This window comes from Bos taurus, chromosome 13, assembly GCF_002263795.3.
Source record: "Bos taurus isolate L1 Dominette 01449 registration number 42190680 breed Hereford chromosome 13, ARS-UCD2.0, whole genome shotgun sequence".
Taxonomy (NCBI): domain Eukaryota; kingdom Metazoa; phylum Chordata; class Mammalia; order Artiodactyla; family Bovidae; genus Bos; species Bos taurus.
The window spans coordinates 7,458,140-7,473,208 of NC_037340.1; the positions used below are offsets into that span (position 1 = coordinate 7,458,140).

A 15,069-nucleotide genomic window follows, 5' to 3' on the forward strand; every position below is an offset into this window, starting at 1 on the left:
GCTGGAGGATGAGAGCATGTGGAGAGACCAAGTCATCCCAGCTGCCATGGACCAGGCCATCATAAATCAGCCAGCCCTGGTCAAAACTCTGGCAAACTATAGATGTGTGAAGAAGCCCAGCCAAGATCAGAAGAATTACTTAGCTGAACCCAGCCATAACTACTGACCTGCCAAAACTGTGAATTAAATAAATGGTGGTTGTGTTAGGGTACCTACGTTTGGGGGTGGTTTATGATGGCAGCCTAAGCTAACTGATAAGCCAATGAGTCTTGAGGTCTGATGCCTTGATGGGAATCCTTCATCCAAGTTCAGGTTTCTTTAGGCTAAGGAAAGCAGGAAGGACTAGCTTGTGCTTGCCCTACTGCTGGGATGGTTCTGGAATTAAACCAGTCTTTTTGAGATGTCTGAATGGGAAGAATGGGGCCCAACCTACCAACAGAAAATTAGAAGCAAGCTGAGTGATTACATCATTCCTTTTTCTTGCTTTATGAATAAGAAAACTAGATATCAATGACTGGGGTTTTCATAAACTTGTTTTTTGTTTTTGCTCAGGTCAAGAGTGAGTAAGTAAGTTTTAACTTGAGTTTAAGTAAGTTTTAATGAAAGGCGCACAGGCTTTGAATACAGAAATACTGAGTTGCACTTTTATTTCTTAACACTCTTACTACCTAGCTATGAGATTTGAAACAATTTACGTTATCTATTCAGCCTCAGCTTCTCATCTGTAAAACAGAGCTAATGAATGTGAATGAGCCCATAGCAGAGCTTGTCTGGCCCATTCAGCTGAAGCCCGACTGCCTAGCTGTTGCTGCTACAGCACCAGACTCTTCTACTGCCAGCCTTGGGACTGCACCTCATTCTCACCTGGAGGCAGCTATAGCTCCCATCTGGTGTTCATGCTGACTGGAAGTGCTTAGCTTTGTGGGGTTTTATAAACTCTATGGATGTTAGTGGTCATTCTGTATAAGTGTGGTTTTGGTGCCTTCACAATCAAAATTTGTCTTTATGGAAAATGGGAACTTCTTCCCAGTTTTGGATCTTGTAGTTAGCAGAAGAAACTCATTACAGGCTGAAATCTGATGTTGGCATAATATTGTGAATCCAGAAGTTCTCATCAAGAAGTTAAAACCTTAGTTGAAGACCTTCAATTGAGCTGTCCTGAGATGGATGCATATGTTTACTTCAGTTGCTACCTATTTTATCACATTTTATAAAATTAACTTTGACATTTACCTAATGCGTATGCTGCTGCTGCTGCTGCTAAGTCGCTTCAGTCGTGTCCGACTGTGTGCGAGCCATAGACGGCAGCCCACCAGGCTTCCCGTCCCTGGGATTCTCCAGGCAAGAACACTGGCGTGGGTTGCCATTTCCTTCTCCAATGCATGAAAGTGAAAAGTGAAAGTGAAGTCGCTCAGTCGTGTCCGACTCTAGCGACCCCATGGACTGCAGCCCACCAGGCTCCTCCGTCCATGCGACTTTCCAGGCAAGAGTACTGGAGTGGGGTGCCACTGCCTTCTCCACCTAATGCGTATAGTACCTCATATAAAACACAAACTAGAGTGCCAAAGATACATTCATGAAATAACAACGTAAAGTGAAATAGAAAGTAATAACAGTTCAGATTTTTACGTAACTGCTGTGAAGTAGTTATTTCTATTGTTTAGCCACTAGGATTGAAGTAGAGCAAATACTCCTTTGAGACGGTGAGCACATGGCTCCTATAAAATGACAAGGGTTTCAAAGTCATCTTTTAAGAAGAATCTCAGCTAATTCCCCAGATCTGTGGGGATCTAGGGCCTTAAAACTACAATCAGCATTGAGAGAAGATCTCGTCCAGGGGCTTTGGCATCTTACTAAGGAGGATCCTCTGTAGGTTAAGTTTATTTGCTTTTTTCTCCACCGTATATTTGAATTGTTAATCGTCTAACTTCACTGGGATAAAGTAAGGTTAAGCAAAGTGATTGAAAGGAGCTTTACAAATTTATAAAGAAGCTTAATAATATACCCAATTATGTTGGAAGCAGCCTGTCCTCTGATTTACCTAAATGGGGTTGAGGCTGGTCCTCAGGCTCCTTGGCAGGAAATTCCCACGTGGACTTGCCACAGCTGGCCTTAGGGGAGAGAGCATGTCCTCCTCACCCAGCCCCAGTGCAACCGTGAGTCTGGGTGGGAAGAGGGTGGGTTCAGTGGGACCCTGGAAACTCCCTGCCCCAGCTACTCTTTCACAGGCCTCTACCCCTCTATACTTAGAGGCAGGTAGGAAAAGTGCTTTCTCTAAGAAACTCTGTTCTCCTTCAAAAGCTGGGAAGCAGATCTGACAAAGGAAGCAGTGGTGGGCTTTCCCGGGCAGCTCTTCCACCCACCCTCAGCTTCCCTTACACCTGTCCTCCCACCCACATGACGCAAGCTTGAGATGGACTTACATAGTAATCTTGATCCAGACCTTTCCTCCCAATTAGATGCAACTGTCCAAGAGATACCTAGAAAAGAGGAGTTTTGGAAAATGATTTTAGCAGTAGTATTCATTTTAACAAGAAAAGGGGAAAAAAATTACCTGATGATTTTACTATAGTACATCAATCCAGTTTGCTGCAGTTAGCGTGTCTTAAAAAAAGAGGCAGGAAACCATCCTGACTCTGTGTTTTATTGGGTAAATGGTTGACATTGGGTATGCAGCTTCCGCAGGGGCAGGAAGCTGGCCTGATGATGTACAGCAATGCCCAGGCACACTAGTGACCTTAACGTTTGGTTCTCAAAGGTCACATAAACGATGTCCCATTTCTATTCTCATTTCCAAAGACAGGCTGCTTCTGGCTCCTGATAAAAGTTCATTCATATTAAAACCAACATTTATGGTAACTTTTTTCTATAATTACAATCTAGTTTTTTTTTTTTAATAAGTTTTTTAGGAGTAAGTGCCAAAAAAATGCCACTACTATGGCAACTGGCTCCTTCATAAGCTATAAGAAACTACAAGTTAGGGAACGAAAAAGGAGCAGAACAAAGAGGAGGGGGTTCTCTTCCCTTCCCTATTCAGGATGGGGCACTGTTGTTAACCCTTCTAGGACTCAGAGAGAACCAAGCCCTTTGTGATTAAAATGTTCTAAAGATTTAAGTTCATCCATATACATTACTTGTATCTGAACATCTCCTCTTTCTGCCAAAAATTTATAGTATTGGTATATGTCCCAATCCAAAATCTCACTGTTAGAACTCAGATTTTCAGGTCTTTCAGTTAGTCTCACTTTTTCCACTGGAATACCTTCACTTTTTTCCAATTTATCAGCAACTGTGAACAGAAACAAGCCAGAGCAATATATAACAGTCATCTTAGAGCAAGCACGATTAGGCTGATTCTCTTTAAACTATGCCGAGATTGGGCCTCCTAACAGAAAAGAAATATCCTTAGGAGACAGAAATTTGCTAATTTTGTTTATTTGGTTCTGAGAAAAGTATAAGACACTATCTATTCTTTGTAACCAATATAATCATTGTATCAGTATATGTCAGACACTACTGAAGACCTTAGCCAGGCAGACTCAGGAAAGAAGATAGATGTCAGAAGAAGGCAAACAACCTTTCCATCACTGACTTTTTCTGGGCATCCTGAAACTACAGTATAAGAGTAAGAACTGCTTCTTATTTACTTCCTATGGATAGTCTGAAAATAAACTGTAAATATGCTTGAGTAAACCTAACAAAACAGCAGTTTGAAATATATATATATATATATATATCAAATAATTTCAGTTTCATTAAGCACATAAAAACATCTTGATATATAAAGCATCTTAAATTCAAAAGCAGTTTTTTTCTCAGATCCTAATCATGACAAAGATGTAAATTTAGATGTTATTATGATTATAGAAACTAACTAAATGGACTTTAGCATACTCACTTCTTAGACTTTTATTTAATACTCTATTATGGAGTCTGGTTTAGTGATGCTGCATGTGGAAATATTACATGCAACTTTGAAAATTCTAGAAATAATTCACTTCCTGCTCAATTTTTTTTTTTTGTAGACAAAGGATAGGGTAATCGAGTAGTGGTTACTTGACTTGTTCTCAAATGCAATGATAGAGATCGCCAGTGTGTGTATCCTGCACATACATTCTACAATGCATGGACATCCATAGCTTCAGGAATTTTTTAACAAGGCATCCTATATTTGAAATGTTTGAATTATAGAAACTATGTAATATTTATTGATGTTATATTTAAGTTCTCAGTTTAAGGAAAGAAGATCACAAGATCAAGTAAAACAGAATTATTTGGAGACATGAGCTAACAAAAACAAAAGATGAGTACAATCATTTAGAACTTTTTGAAAAGTAACTTAAGAAATCAGAAACTTCACATTGTATGGAAAGAGCTGTATTATAACTGATGTTAAAGCACAGTCTTTAAATACTTTATAAATATTTCAACTAGTATTGATTTATTTTTTAAATGTCTTGGCAAGTCTCTTTATCTTAAAATAAACTATGTGGATTACTCACTATAATCTGCCACTTTCTTGTAATGACTTAGGGCAACTTCACAATTCTGTAGAACATTGATTCCTGACAAATATCTGTACCCCTAAAACACAGGCATATAAATTCTTAATATTCTGACAACACTATATTTATAACAGACCTATTTGGGCTCAAGAATATTTAATTACAAACCAAAATCATCTGCGACATCATGCTTCCTCCAGCACTTCCAAAGGTATAATATATCAGTGCCTAAAGTTAAAAAAAAAATTATTTGACATCTAAATTTGAAACTTAAACCCAATCACTGCTTTTTTATTCCTAGCCCAGCAATGAACCTTGAACTACTCCCACATAAATCCTAAATTTCGTTCTCTTCCTCTTTAAAGAAGGCTGCCATTCACTGAGGGCTTACTGAGTTCTGAAGTTTGTGAAAAGGGGATTGTACATGATATTTCATTAAAACATCACGAAATCCCTCTGGAGTAGATATTATCTGAGACTTTAATATGGAACCTTAGGAAGCTATGGTACTCAGGCCCTAACCTTCCCTAACTATTGGGCTGTGCTCTTGCCCACCACTCTAGAGTGAGCTCTTCACTCAGAGAGTAGACTCTCTATTCAGTGTCCCTTTAAAAAAATCATATTTTGTTCCAAAAAAAAAAAATAGAATGACTTTACCTTAGCTTGATTGTATTCCATTCCTATTCCATAAGAAGACAAAAATCCTAAGGCCTAAAGCCCAAAAGAAAAAGAAAAATTCAATAAATCCATTTATTTTACAGTTATTACCAACATTAGCAAGGGTTATTTTAAATATCTGCTCTATAATTACTTGTGTTGTTAACTTATTTCTTATAGTATAGCAAGTTGCATTATTATACTTTTGCTAAGGCGGCATGAATTTAGAAAAGGTCACAATAATGGAAGCTTTGTATAATATATGTGGAAATAAGCTAATACTTACTGAACTTTAGAATAATTATAGTGATAAAATAATATAAACCAATGCTCTGTATGTGTCTGCCTTTTTAGAAATGTAAAGACATTTTTCTCCAATATGTTAAAATTTGAATTTGAATATTTTTCTTCATATTTTAAAAATAAAATGTGATGGCTATAAAAAGTTTGAACAGGAAAAATTATATTGAATAAAAGGTCAAAGTCTGAACACAGATCAAGATGGTGGAATACGAAGCCCCAGGTCTTGTTTCTCCAATGGAGCCAAAATATACGTGCAAAAAGCCTTTATGAGAACTCAAGAGACCAGTTAAGAAATCACTGTTACCCAGTCAAGCTCACAGCAAAGAACAGCCCATTGAAATAGGTCAGAAAAGTCATTTTATTTAATCTGCAATCACTCCTCCCCAAGCCAGCACAGCTTGGTGTGATCAGGAAAAAAAAGAGAAAAATGGGATAGGTATTCTGACTTTCAAGGAGTAGCTGATCAAAGATCTGACTTTCGTCTCATCTGATTTACAGCACTGGCAGATCTGGAATGCTGTAGATGCTAGAGACCTCTAAGCAATAAAGAGAGCTTAGAGACTTGTTGCAACTCTAGAGAACCTGCACTACCATAGAATGCAGTACTTAAGGGACATCAGCAAACCGAACATTATGTGACATAAATAGCATTGTAATACATATTGTGGGAGTCATAGAGGAGTGAGAGAAAGGGGGCAGACAGATTATTTTAAGAAAATTTGGCTGAAAGCTTCCCAAACCTGAGACAGGAAATAGACATCCAAATTCAAATTCAAAGAACTCCAAGTAGGATGAACTCAGAGAGCCCAATGCCAAGACATACCATTAATCAAACTATCAAAAGTCAAAGGCACGGAACACTGGGTGTAGCGAGAGAAAAGAGACTTGCCACATACAAAGGAACTTCCATATGATTATGAGCAGATATATCAGCAGAAACGTTACAGGGAAGAAGGGAGTGGGATGGAACATTCAAAATGCTGAAAGAAAAAAGCTGTCAACCAAGAACACTGTATCTGGCCAAACCAACTTTAAAAAATAATTTTTTTTCCTGATAAACAAAATTCCCTGATAAACAAAATTCCCTGATAAACAAAAACTGAGGGAATTCATCAACACTAGAGCTGCCTTACAAGAACTGCTAAAGGGTGTCCAAGTTGAAAGAATGTTAGCCATAACACAAAAGTATACAAAAATATAAAGCTCTCTGGTAATAATAAATACATAGACAAACACAGAATCATATAATACTGTAATGGTGGTGGATAAGTCACTTTTAATTCTGCTAGAGAATTTAAAAGGTAAAAGCATAAAAGATAACTATAACTAAAAAACTATGCTAATGATACAAACTATAAAAAGATACGATTTGTGTCACTGATAACATAAAATGGGAGGAGAGCAGAGTATATGTGATTGAAGTTAAGTCAATATCAATTTAAAATAGATTCGTGCAGTGGTAAAGAATCTGCCTGCCAATACAGGAGATGCAGGAGACATGGGTTCAATCCCTGGGTAAGGAAGATCCCCTGGAAGAGGCAATGACAACCCACTCCAGTATTCTTGCCTTGTCTTGTCCCATGGGCAGAGAAGCCTGGCAGGCTATGGTCCATGGGGTCACAAAGAGTTGGACACAACTGAGAACTGAACTGAACTGAGCAATTAACACATACACACAAAGAGTAACTGCAAGGAAAATACCTATAGAAAATGCACCCAAAAAATGAGGAGAGAATCAAAGTATGCCATTACAAAAAATAAATGAAAGACAAAAGAAGGCATCAAGAGAGGAAAAGAAGGACAAAATAACGACAAGACAAACAGAAAATAGTGAACAAAATGGCAGTAGTGAGTCTTTCCCTTTAAGAAGTTACTCTAAATGTATATGGATTAAACTCACTCAATTAATAGACATAAAAGGCTGAATGGATAAGAAAACAAGACCCAACTTAATGCTGTCTACACAAGATTTATTTTAGATACAAAAACACACATAGTCTGAAAGTGAAAGAATGGAAAAAGATACTCTATGTAAATTGTAAGCAAAAGAGAGGGATGATCACACTTAGACAAAATAGACTTCAAGTCAAAAACTGTCACAAGAGATAAAGAATATTGTGTAATGATAAAAGGATCAACTCACCAGGAAGATATAACCACTATAAATACATATGCATCTAAGAGCAGAGCGACTTCACTTTCACGTTCCACTTTCATGCATTGGAGAAGGAAATGGCAACCCACTCCAGTGTTCTTGCCTGGAGAATCCCAGGGACGGGGGAGCCTGGTGGGCTGCAGTCCATGGGGTTGCACAGAGTTGGACACGACTGAAGCGACTTAGTAGTAGTAGTAGTAAGAGCAGAGCACCCAAATACATGAAACAAACATCGACAGAGTTGAAAGAAGAAATAGACACTAATACAATAACAGTAGGAGATTTTAGTCCCCCACTTTCAAAAATGGATAGAACAAACAGACAGAGATTAATAAAATTTTCTTTGTTCACAGATGACATAATCTTATATGTAGAAAACCCTAATGATTTACAAAAAAACTGCTAAAACTAATAAATTTAGAAAAAGTGTAGGATGCAAAATCAACACACAAAAATAAATAGATTTTCTATACATTAACAATGAACATTCAGAAAAGGAGATTAGCAGTCTCATTTACAATAGCATCAAAAACAATAAACACTTTAGAATAAAATAACCAAGGAGGTGAAAGGCTTGTACACTGAAAACTATAAAACATTGCTGAAAAAAATCTGAAAATACATAAATAAATGGAAAATATCCTATGTTTATGTATTAGAAGAAGTAATATTGCTACTTTATATCGAGGGATTGGATTTAGTGCAACCCCTGTTGAAATCTCAGTGCCATTTTGCAGAAATAGAAACAACCATCCTAAAATTTATATAGAATCTCATATGTAAACTCACAAAATAGCTCATCTATCTTGAGGGAAAAAACTAAGCTAGAGGCCTCACACTTCCTGATTTCAAAATATATTACAAATTAGAGTGATTCAGAATCCGATGGTACTGGCATAAAGACAGACATATAGGCCAAAGGAACAGTGTAAAGAGACCAGAAATAAATCCCCATATATATGGCCAAATGAGTTTCAACAAGGATGCCAAGGTATCGGATGCTTCTGAGAAAACTGCAATCTGTCCTTTCAATTCTGAACATTAATGTCTCTGTTCCAGTTACTGTGGCTGGTGTAACAAATCACTCAGAAACTTGGTGGCGTAATGACCATTTATTAAGCCAAGGATTCAGTGGGTCAGGAATTCGGCCAAGGTAGAGTGGGGATGGCTTTTCTCTGATTCATGATATGGGGGCCTTGGTTGGAAGACTCAAAGGCTGGAGTTGCCATAGTCTGGATTCTGGTTCATTCACGCGTTTGGCAGTTGATTCTAGCTGTTGGTTGAGATCTTAGCAGAGGCTAACGGCCAGAAAAACAACATGGGGCGTCTTCTATCACATGAGCTTCTCCAAGTATGCAACTGTGCTCCAGGATTGAGCACCCTGAGAGAGCGAGAGCCAGGCAGAGCTGTAGTATGGTAACTGTGCTCCAGGACTGAGCACCCCGAGAGAGCGAGAGCCAGGCAGAGCTGTATCCTTTTAACGACTCAGCCTTCAAAGTGACGTAGCGTTACTGCCAGCAAACTCTCTGGTTTGAAGTAGTTACAAGCCCACCTGTAAGCACTGAGTCTTAACCACTGGACTGCCAGGGAATTCTCAGCCCCGGTATTTTCTGACAGGTTCTATGCTATCAGATAGGATAAGATGTTTCAATATCATCTTATACATTTTTTGCCCCACACCTGGAATTTGACATTTTCCAAAGGAGTTGGGTTTTTTTCAGTGGGAGAGGACATCTGTTGTTTACTTTAAGAATAATTCCTTTGTAGGGGAAGAATGAATATCTAAATTTAACTTTTTATTTCTTTGTTATCAAATTGAGATGTATATGTATTAAAAATTAAAATTCTAATACTTCTGAGGGCTTAAAATTTAAACAGCAATGCCCTGCTCTTTTCTTGGAAACTCCCTATTTTCCTCATAGAAAACTACTTTTAATTATTTTGGCTGTTTTCTGCTGATAATTATCATCATTAGGACTCCTGATAAATTGCTACTACTTGCTGCTAATTTATATATTTCACACATTTAGCTATAGATTTGCTACAGGATAGATAATAATTTAGGTCATCTACATGACTTTCTTTTTTTCTTTTTGCTCCTCTTCTCAATAGAATCATAATATTATTTTTTGTCAGAATAATTGTAATAGACTGTTTTTGTGTTCCTAATATTTTCAAGCTTCTTCTTGTTCGTAAGTTTATCATTCCTATCACCATTTTAGAGGTTCATTCCACACTCTTTTGCATATCATTGATAATACACCTTTCTTTCCATCAGTTCAGTTCAGTCACTCAGTCCTGTCCGACTTCTTGCGACCCCATGGACTGCAGCAAATCAGGCCTCCCTGTCCATCATCACTCCCAGAGCTTGCTCAAACTCATGTCCATTGAGTTGGTGATGCCATCCAACCATCTCATCCTCTGTCATCCCTTTCTCCTCCCGCCTTCAGTCTTCCCGAATCAGGGTCTTTTCCAATGAGTCAGTTCTTTGCATCAGGTGGCAAAAGGATTGGAGTTTCAACTTTAGCATCAGTCCTTCCAATGAATATTCAGGACTGATTTCCTTTAGGATGGACTGGTTGGATCTCCTTGCAGTCCAAGGAACCCTCAAGAGTCTTCTCCAACACCACAGTTCAAAAGCATCAGTTCTTCAGCGCTCAGCTTGCTTTATAGTCCGACTCTCACATCTATACATGACTACTGGAAAAACCATAGCTTTGACTAGACAGACCTTTCTTGGCAAAGTAATGCCTCTGCTTTTTAATATGCTGTCTAGGTTGATCATAACTTTTCTTCCAAGGAGTAAATATCTTTTAATTTCATGGCTGCAGTCACCATCTGCAGTGATTTTGGAGCCCAAAAAATAAAGTCTGCCACTGTTTCCACTGTTTCCCCATCTATTTGCCATGAAGTGATGGGACCAGATGCCATGATCTTTGTTTTCTGAATGTTTAATTTTAAGCCAACTTTTTCACTCTTCTCTTTCACTTCCATCAAGAGCCTCTTCGGTTCTTCTTCACTTTCTGCCAAAAGGGTGGTGTCATCTGCATATCTGAGGTTATTGGTATTTCTCCCGGCAATCTTGATTCCAGCTTGTGCTTCATCCAGCCCGGCATTTCTCATGATGTACTCTGCATATAGGTTAAATAAACAGGGTGACAATCTACAGCCTTGGTGTACTCCTTCCCCATTTTGGAACCAGTCTGTTGTTCCAGGTCCAGTTCTAACTGTTGCTTCTTGACCTGCATACAGATTTCTCAGGAGACAGGTCAGGTGGTCTGAATTTTCCACAGTTTGTTGTGATCCACACAATCTAAGGTTTGGCATAGTCAATGAAGCAGAAATAGATGTTTTTCTAGAACTCTCTCGCTTTTTTGATGATCCAGCAGATGTTGGCAATTTGATATCTGGTTCCTCTGCCTTTTCTAAATCAGCCTGAACATCTGGAATTTCATGGCTCACATACTATTGAAGCCTGGCTTGGAGAATTTTGAGCATTACTTTACTAGCGTGTGAGATGAGTGTAATTGTGAGGTAATTTGAGAATTCTTTGGCATTGCCTTTCTTTGGGGTTGGAATGAAAACTGACCTTTTCCAGCCCTGTGGCCACTGCTGAGTTTTCCAGATTTGCTGGCATATTGAGTGTAGCACTTTCACAGCATCCTCTTTTAGAATTTCTTTTAGGATTTCTTTTCATGCTTCATATTAAGAACAATTTGGTATTAGACACAGGAGGGCATGGCAACCCACTCCAGTGTTCTTGCCTGGAGAATCCCATGGACAGAAGAGCCTGGCAGGCTACAGTTCATAGTGTCTGAAAGAGTAGAACACTACTGAAGTGACTTAGCATGCACCCATGACTCAGCTTAATAGCTGATGGAATATTTGAAGAGTACAAGGTCATAGGCAGTGTCCTGTGGTGGATTGCCAGAAAATCTTTCACCTTGGCATCAATCCATTAGTCTATACCCTTTATTTACTATTATCAAAGCCTACATTTCTACTTTTTCATCTAGTTTATGATAACATAATCCAAGACTTTGTTAGATGTCTCCCTAAAATCAAGATACAACAAGGTCTGATAATTTCATCAAAACAGAAAATGAATAATTTCTTAAACATTTTATTATGGTTTCAAGGACAAAGAACTATGCTACTTTTTAAACTAGGAAACTGACTGCAGAAAGTTCAATTCCTAAAAGCATAATAGCTCTAATATGTGGTTTATAATTTGTAATCTACCTAATTCATAAACTGAAAAAAAATTATGATACCATCAGTTTCTCTTTAGTCTCAAAGGTTCCATTTTTAGGAAAGTTGATCATAAAGGCTCTTATTACAAATGAAAGCCTGGAATCCTGGTACTCCGCTAACCTCTGTAGTTATATTTAAAATGGTTAAATTGGCTCCTTGCAAAACTATCTTTAGCCAATGTTATTGGCTAAATAATTTATTTTTTCTTGCAGCTCTTAGCAATTTTTGACTCTGCTCAATTTAGAATCTTGTGTATATAGAAACTTTGATAGAACACAAATATACTGACCTTTGTATAAGAAAGTAAAGATACTGTTCTAATTAGTTGATTGTGTATTTTAGGATATTTTCACCAACACTGAATCATTTTGAGCAGAGCCTACCATGCTTTTTGGCCTGATCCTCTTGGAGAAAATTGTGAGGTCGGGATGTTGTGGATTGTGTGGGAGTTAATTTCCATCCTATGATTGCAGGGGAGTGCTTTATCTGTATAATGCTCAGACTATAAAGTAAGGAACTAAAACCATGACTTTTGCAGCCTCAAATAATCAACTCAAAGAGCAGGCTTCTCTCTTTAGCAGAAAAATAACAATGAGTGATTTTAAATTATTTCTCTGGAGGGCTCCACTCTTTTTTCACTCTTTAAAACATGGCAGGCACTCGTGGAAGACAAAAGATGTCATGGGCTATCATGTAGTAAATATGCCAATTATAGTCAGGGTTGTCCTATTTCTTTACAGTTGGGCATTGTCACCTAACAACTTTACAGTAATACGTTTTTGGTCTTCGGTCTTTTCTGAGATAAGGCTGAGGTGCAATGAGATGGATTATAGACTGATTCAATCTTAACCCAGAAAAAAAAAATGCTGTAAGTTGAAGAGAAGCTATGCCATAGTGATGACATCAATGGTGGTTTTAAAAAGTCAAACTCTGCAAATTAGATTTGTTTGTAAGACTCTGAACTCAACCACTGTGCTGTGTTATAGTAGCTGGGATTCAAATTTAAAGAGTTAAGTGTAGAGGATATTTTAATCAATTTCAAAGTAAATTACTCAGGTTCCATATTAACAGTTTAAAAATTAAATATTCCTCCTTTTACTTTTTATATAAGAAATTAAAAGAGAAAAAAGATCAAGCATTTAATTATTGTAATTATTTTACGAGTCTTGAAAGCATCTGTGGTCATTCTTTTTAGATTAAATTGCAAGCCGAACAAAAATGTGAATCAACCCTGATGAAAAACTCAGTTTCTTTTTGTACCCTTAATACAAAAAGATGATTTACATCAAAAAGAAATGCTCTACACAGGTAATCCTAGAATTATCAACATGATTACTTGATACTAAAATGATTTTTTTACATCAAAAAGAAATGCTCTACACAGGTAATCCTAGAATTATCAACATGATTACTTGATACTAAAATGATTTTTTTTTCAGTTGTAGCACAGTGCTAATAATCATTACCATGATTCAATTAATTTTAAGGTGATAATGTGAATGATCCATTTCTTGATTCTTAAAGCAAATAAGGTTTAGGCTCTACCTTCTTGTTCGGCAAATTAACAAATTTTCCTATTAAAATGGTTCATCAATATTAAGAAAAGAGTGAGCCTTTCTAATTCTGAATTTCTGCTTCCTAAATGAGAATCAGAGAAATAAAAAAATACATAACTACCTCTAGCTGGTATAGTGTAGTATCTTATAAGATATTCTCTATTTTTATTTTTGCTTGCTCTTTCTTCAGTTTTCACCATTTTCATGAAGTCTAATTCATGAATAGTTTTATTCAGAAGGTACAGTTTTCTTGAAAATCAATTCAATGAACTCTGTTCACAATCTTAATTGCTTCTATTGCCCTTATTGGGATTTCTTTTGGTTTATTTGGATTTTTGTCAGATAAACCATTCAAGGTGCATGAAAAGAAAGAATTATGCCTCTTTCCCTCCATCAGCTTCCCTTTCACACATAGCCTGAAGCTGCCTTTCTCCCCCTATGCCCTCAATGCCACTTTATAATCTGAATTCACATCTTTCTCGCTTTCTTTGTTAAACCAGGGCTCCATGAGCCCGCTGGTGCCTGGCTTCTCCCATCTATCCCCCTTCAGCATTTCCAGCTGCCCTGACCTCTCCCCCAGAGACAGGTGTCTCCGCTCTCTCATTACCTCTGTCCCTCTCACTGTCCTTCCCTGTCATTCTCAGTACACAGTTCAGCTTCCTCAGCCACATTTCTGTTGCTGCATTGTCCCCACAGTTCCCAGCAACGTTTCCTATATCAACCTGGCACAAACAGCTCGAGAGGAAAGGTGGTCACCTGGCCAGTCCTGTTAGAGAACTGTGATCAATATGGCATGTGGCCAGCCTGGTCCCAGAAACCAGTCATCGAACAAAGCAATGTTTGTACCACAGAATATTTTTAACCGTGCTTTGTACAAGGAGATAAATCAACTGCACAAGGACTTGCTGTTGGACGTAGATTTTCCTGTAGTGATGACTGGGATAAAAGTTAAAATTCCAGACTAGAATCCAGCATCCATTAGAATAGAATCCAGCTGTAGCCCTGGACCAGGGTCCTCTAGGCTCCCTGCCCATCCAGATAACACTTTGGCTCAAAATCATGGGGAGCTAAAGTGAGGAAGGGGGGTCCGAGAGAAGAATAAGGGTGTTTAGGTTGTCAGGGAGAGCACAGGAGGAGCTTGGGACAGAGACTTTTTCCCATCAGTATCGCAGCACTTCAACAAACCGTGTGGCTGAATTTTGCGTATCAGGTTAATGTTGGCCTTTCAGGTGGAACATTTGTCCTCATCCACATTTTGTTTTCTTGCCTTCTTGTCTGTGGTCCATGCCACAGAACCATGCTACCTAGAGTATGTGGAGTAAAACTGACGGCAGCTCTCAGTCCATATGTTTAATGTACCCATTATGTTAATTTGGGATTTCTTTTCTGGGAGTAGTGTTTTGACCTTGCATCAAATACATCATTCAAGTTCAGACAAATCCTTCATGTTGCCTATATCCAGTATTCTAGACTGAGTGTAAATATTCCTTTATCCCTGAAGCCTTTTCTACCCGCCCCAGGCAAAGCCAGTCAGACACTTTTCTGTGCCTAAAGCACTTTATACCTTAACTCTAGTCCACCTAAACTGGGCTGCAATTATTTGTTTATATTTAACATTGGCCCATAAGGACTTTGACCT

At 38.0% G+C, this 15,069-nt stretch overlaps 1 protein-coding gene across 6 annotated transcripts in view; it reads right to left on the reverse strand.

The window, feature by feature from the left end:
- SEL1L2 (SEL1L2 adaptor subunit of ERAD E3 ligase) overlaps positions 1–15,069 on the reverse strand; it is a 127,156-nt gene that overhangs the window by 33,429 nt on the left and 78,658 nt on the right. For all 6 annotated transcript variants that reach the window (XR_009496833.1, XR_009496832.1, XM_059892882.1 and 3 more), the window contains 5 exons: positions 5,163–5,216; positions 4,674–4,733; positions 4,503–4,584; positions 3,135–3,289; positions 2,424–2,480 (listed from right to left, as the gene is read on the reverse strand). Coding sequence is in view for 4 of the 6 variants with exons in the window: in XM_059892882.1 (XP_059748865.1) it covers positions 2,424–2,480; positions 3,135–3,289; positions 4,503–4,584; positions 4,674–4,733; positions 5,163–5,216 (408 nt within the window). In the remaining 2 variants the exon portion in view is untranslated. The remainder of the gene's footprint in view (positions 1–2,423; positions 2,481–3,134; positions 3,290–4,502; positions 4,585–4,673; positions 4,734–5,162; positions 5,217–15,069) is intronic.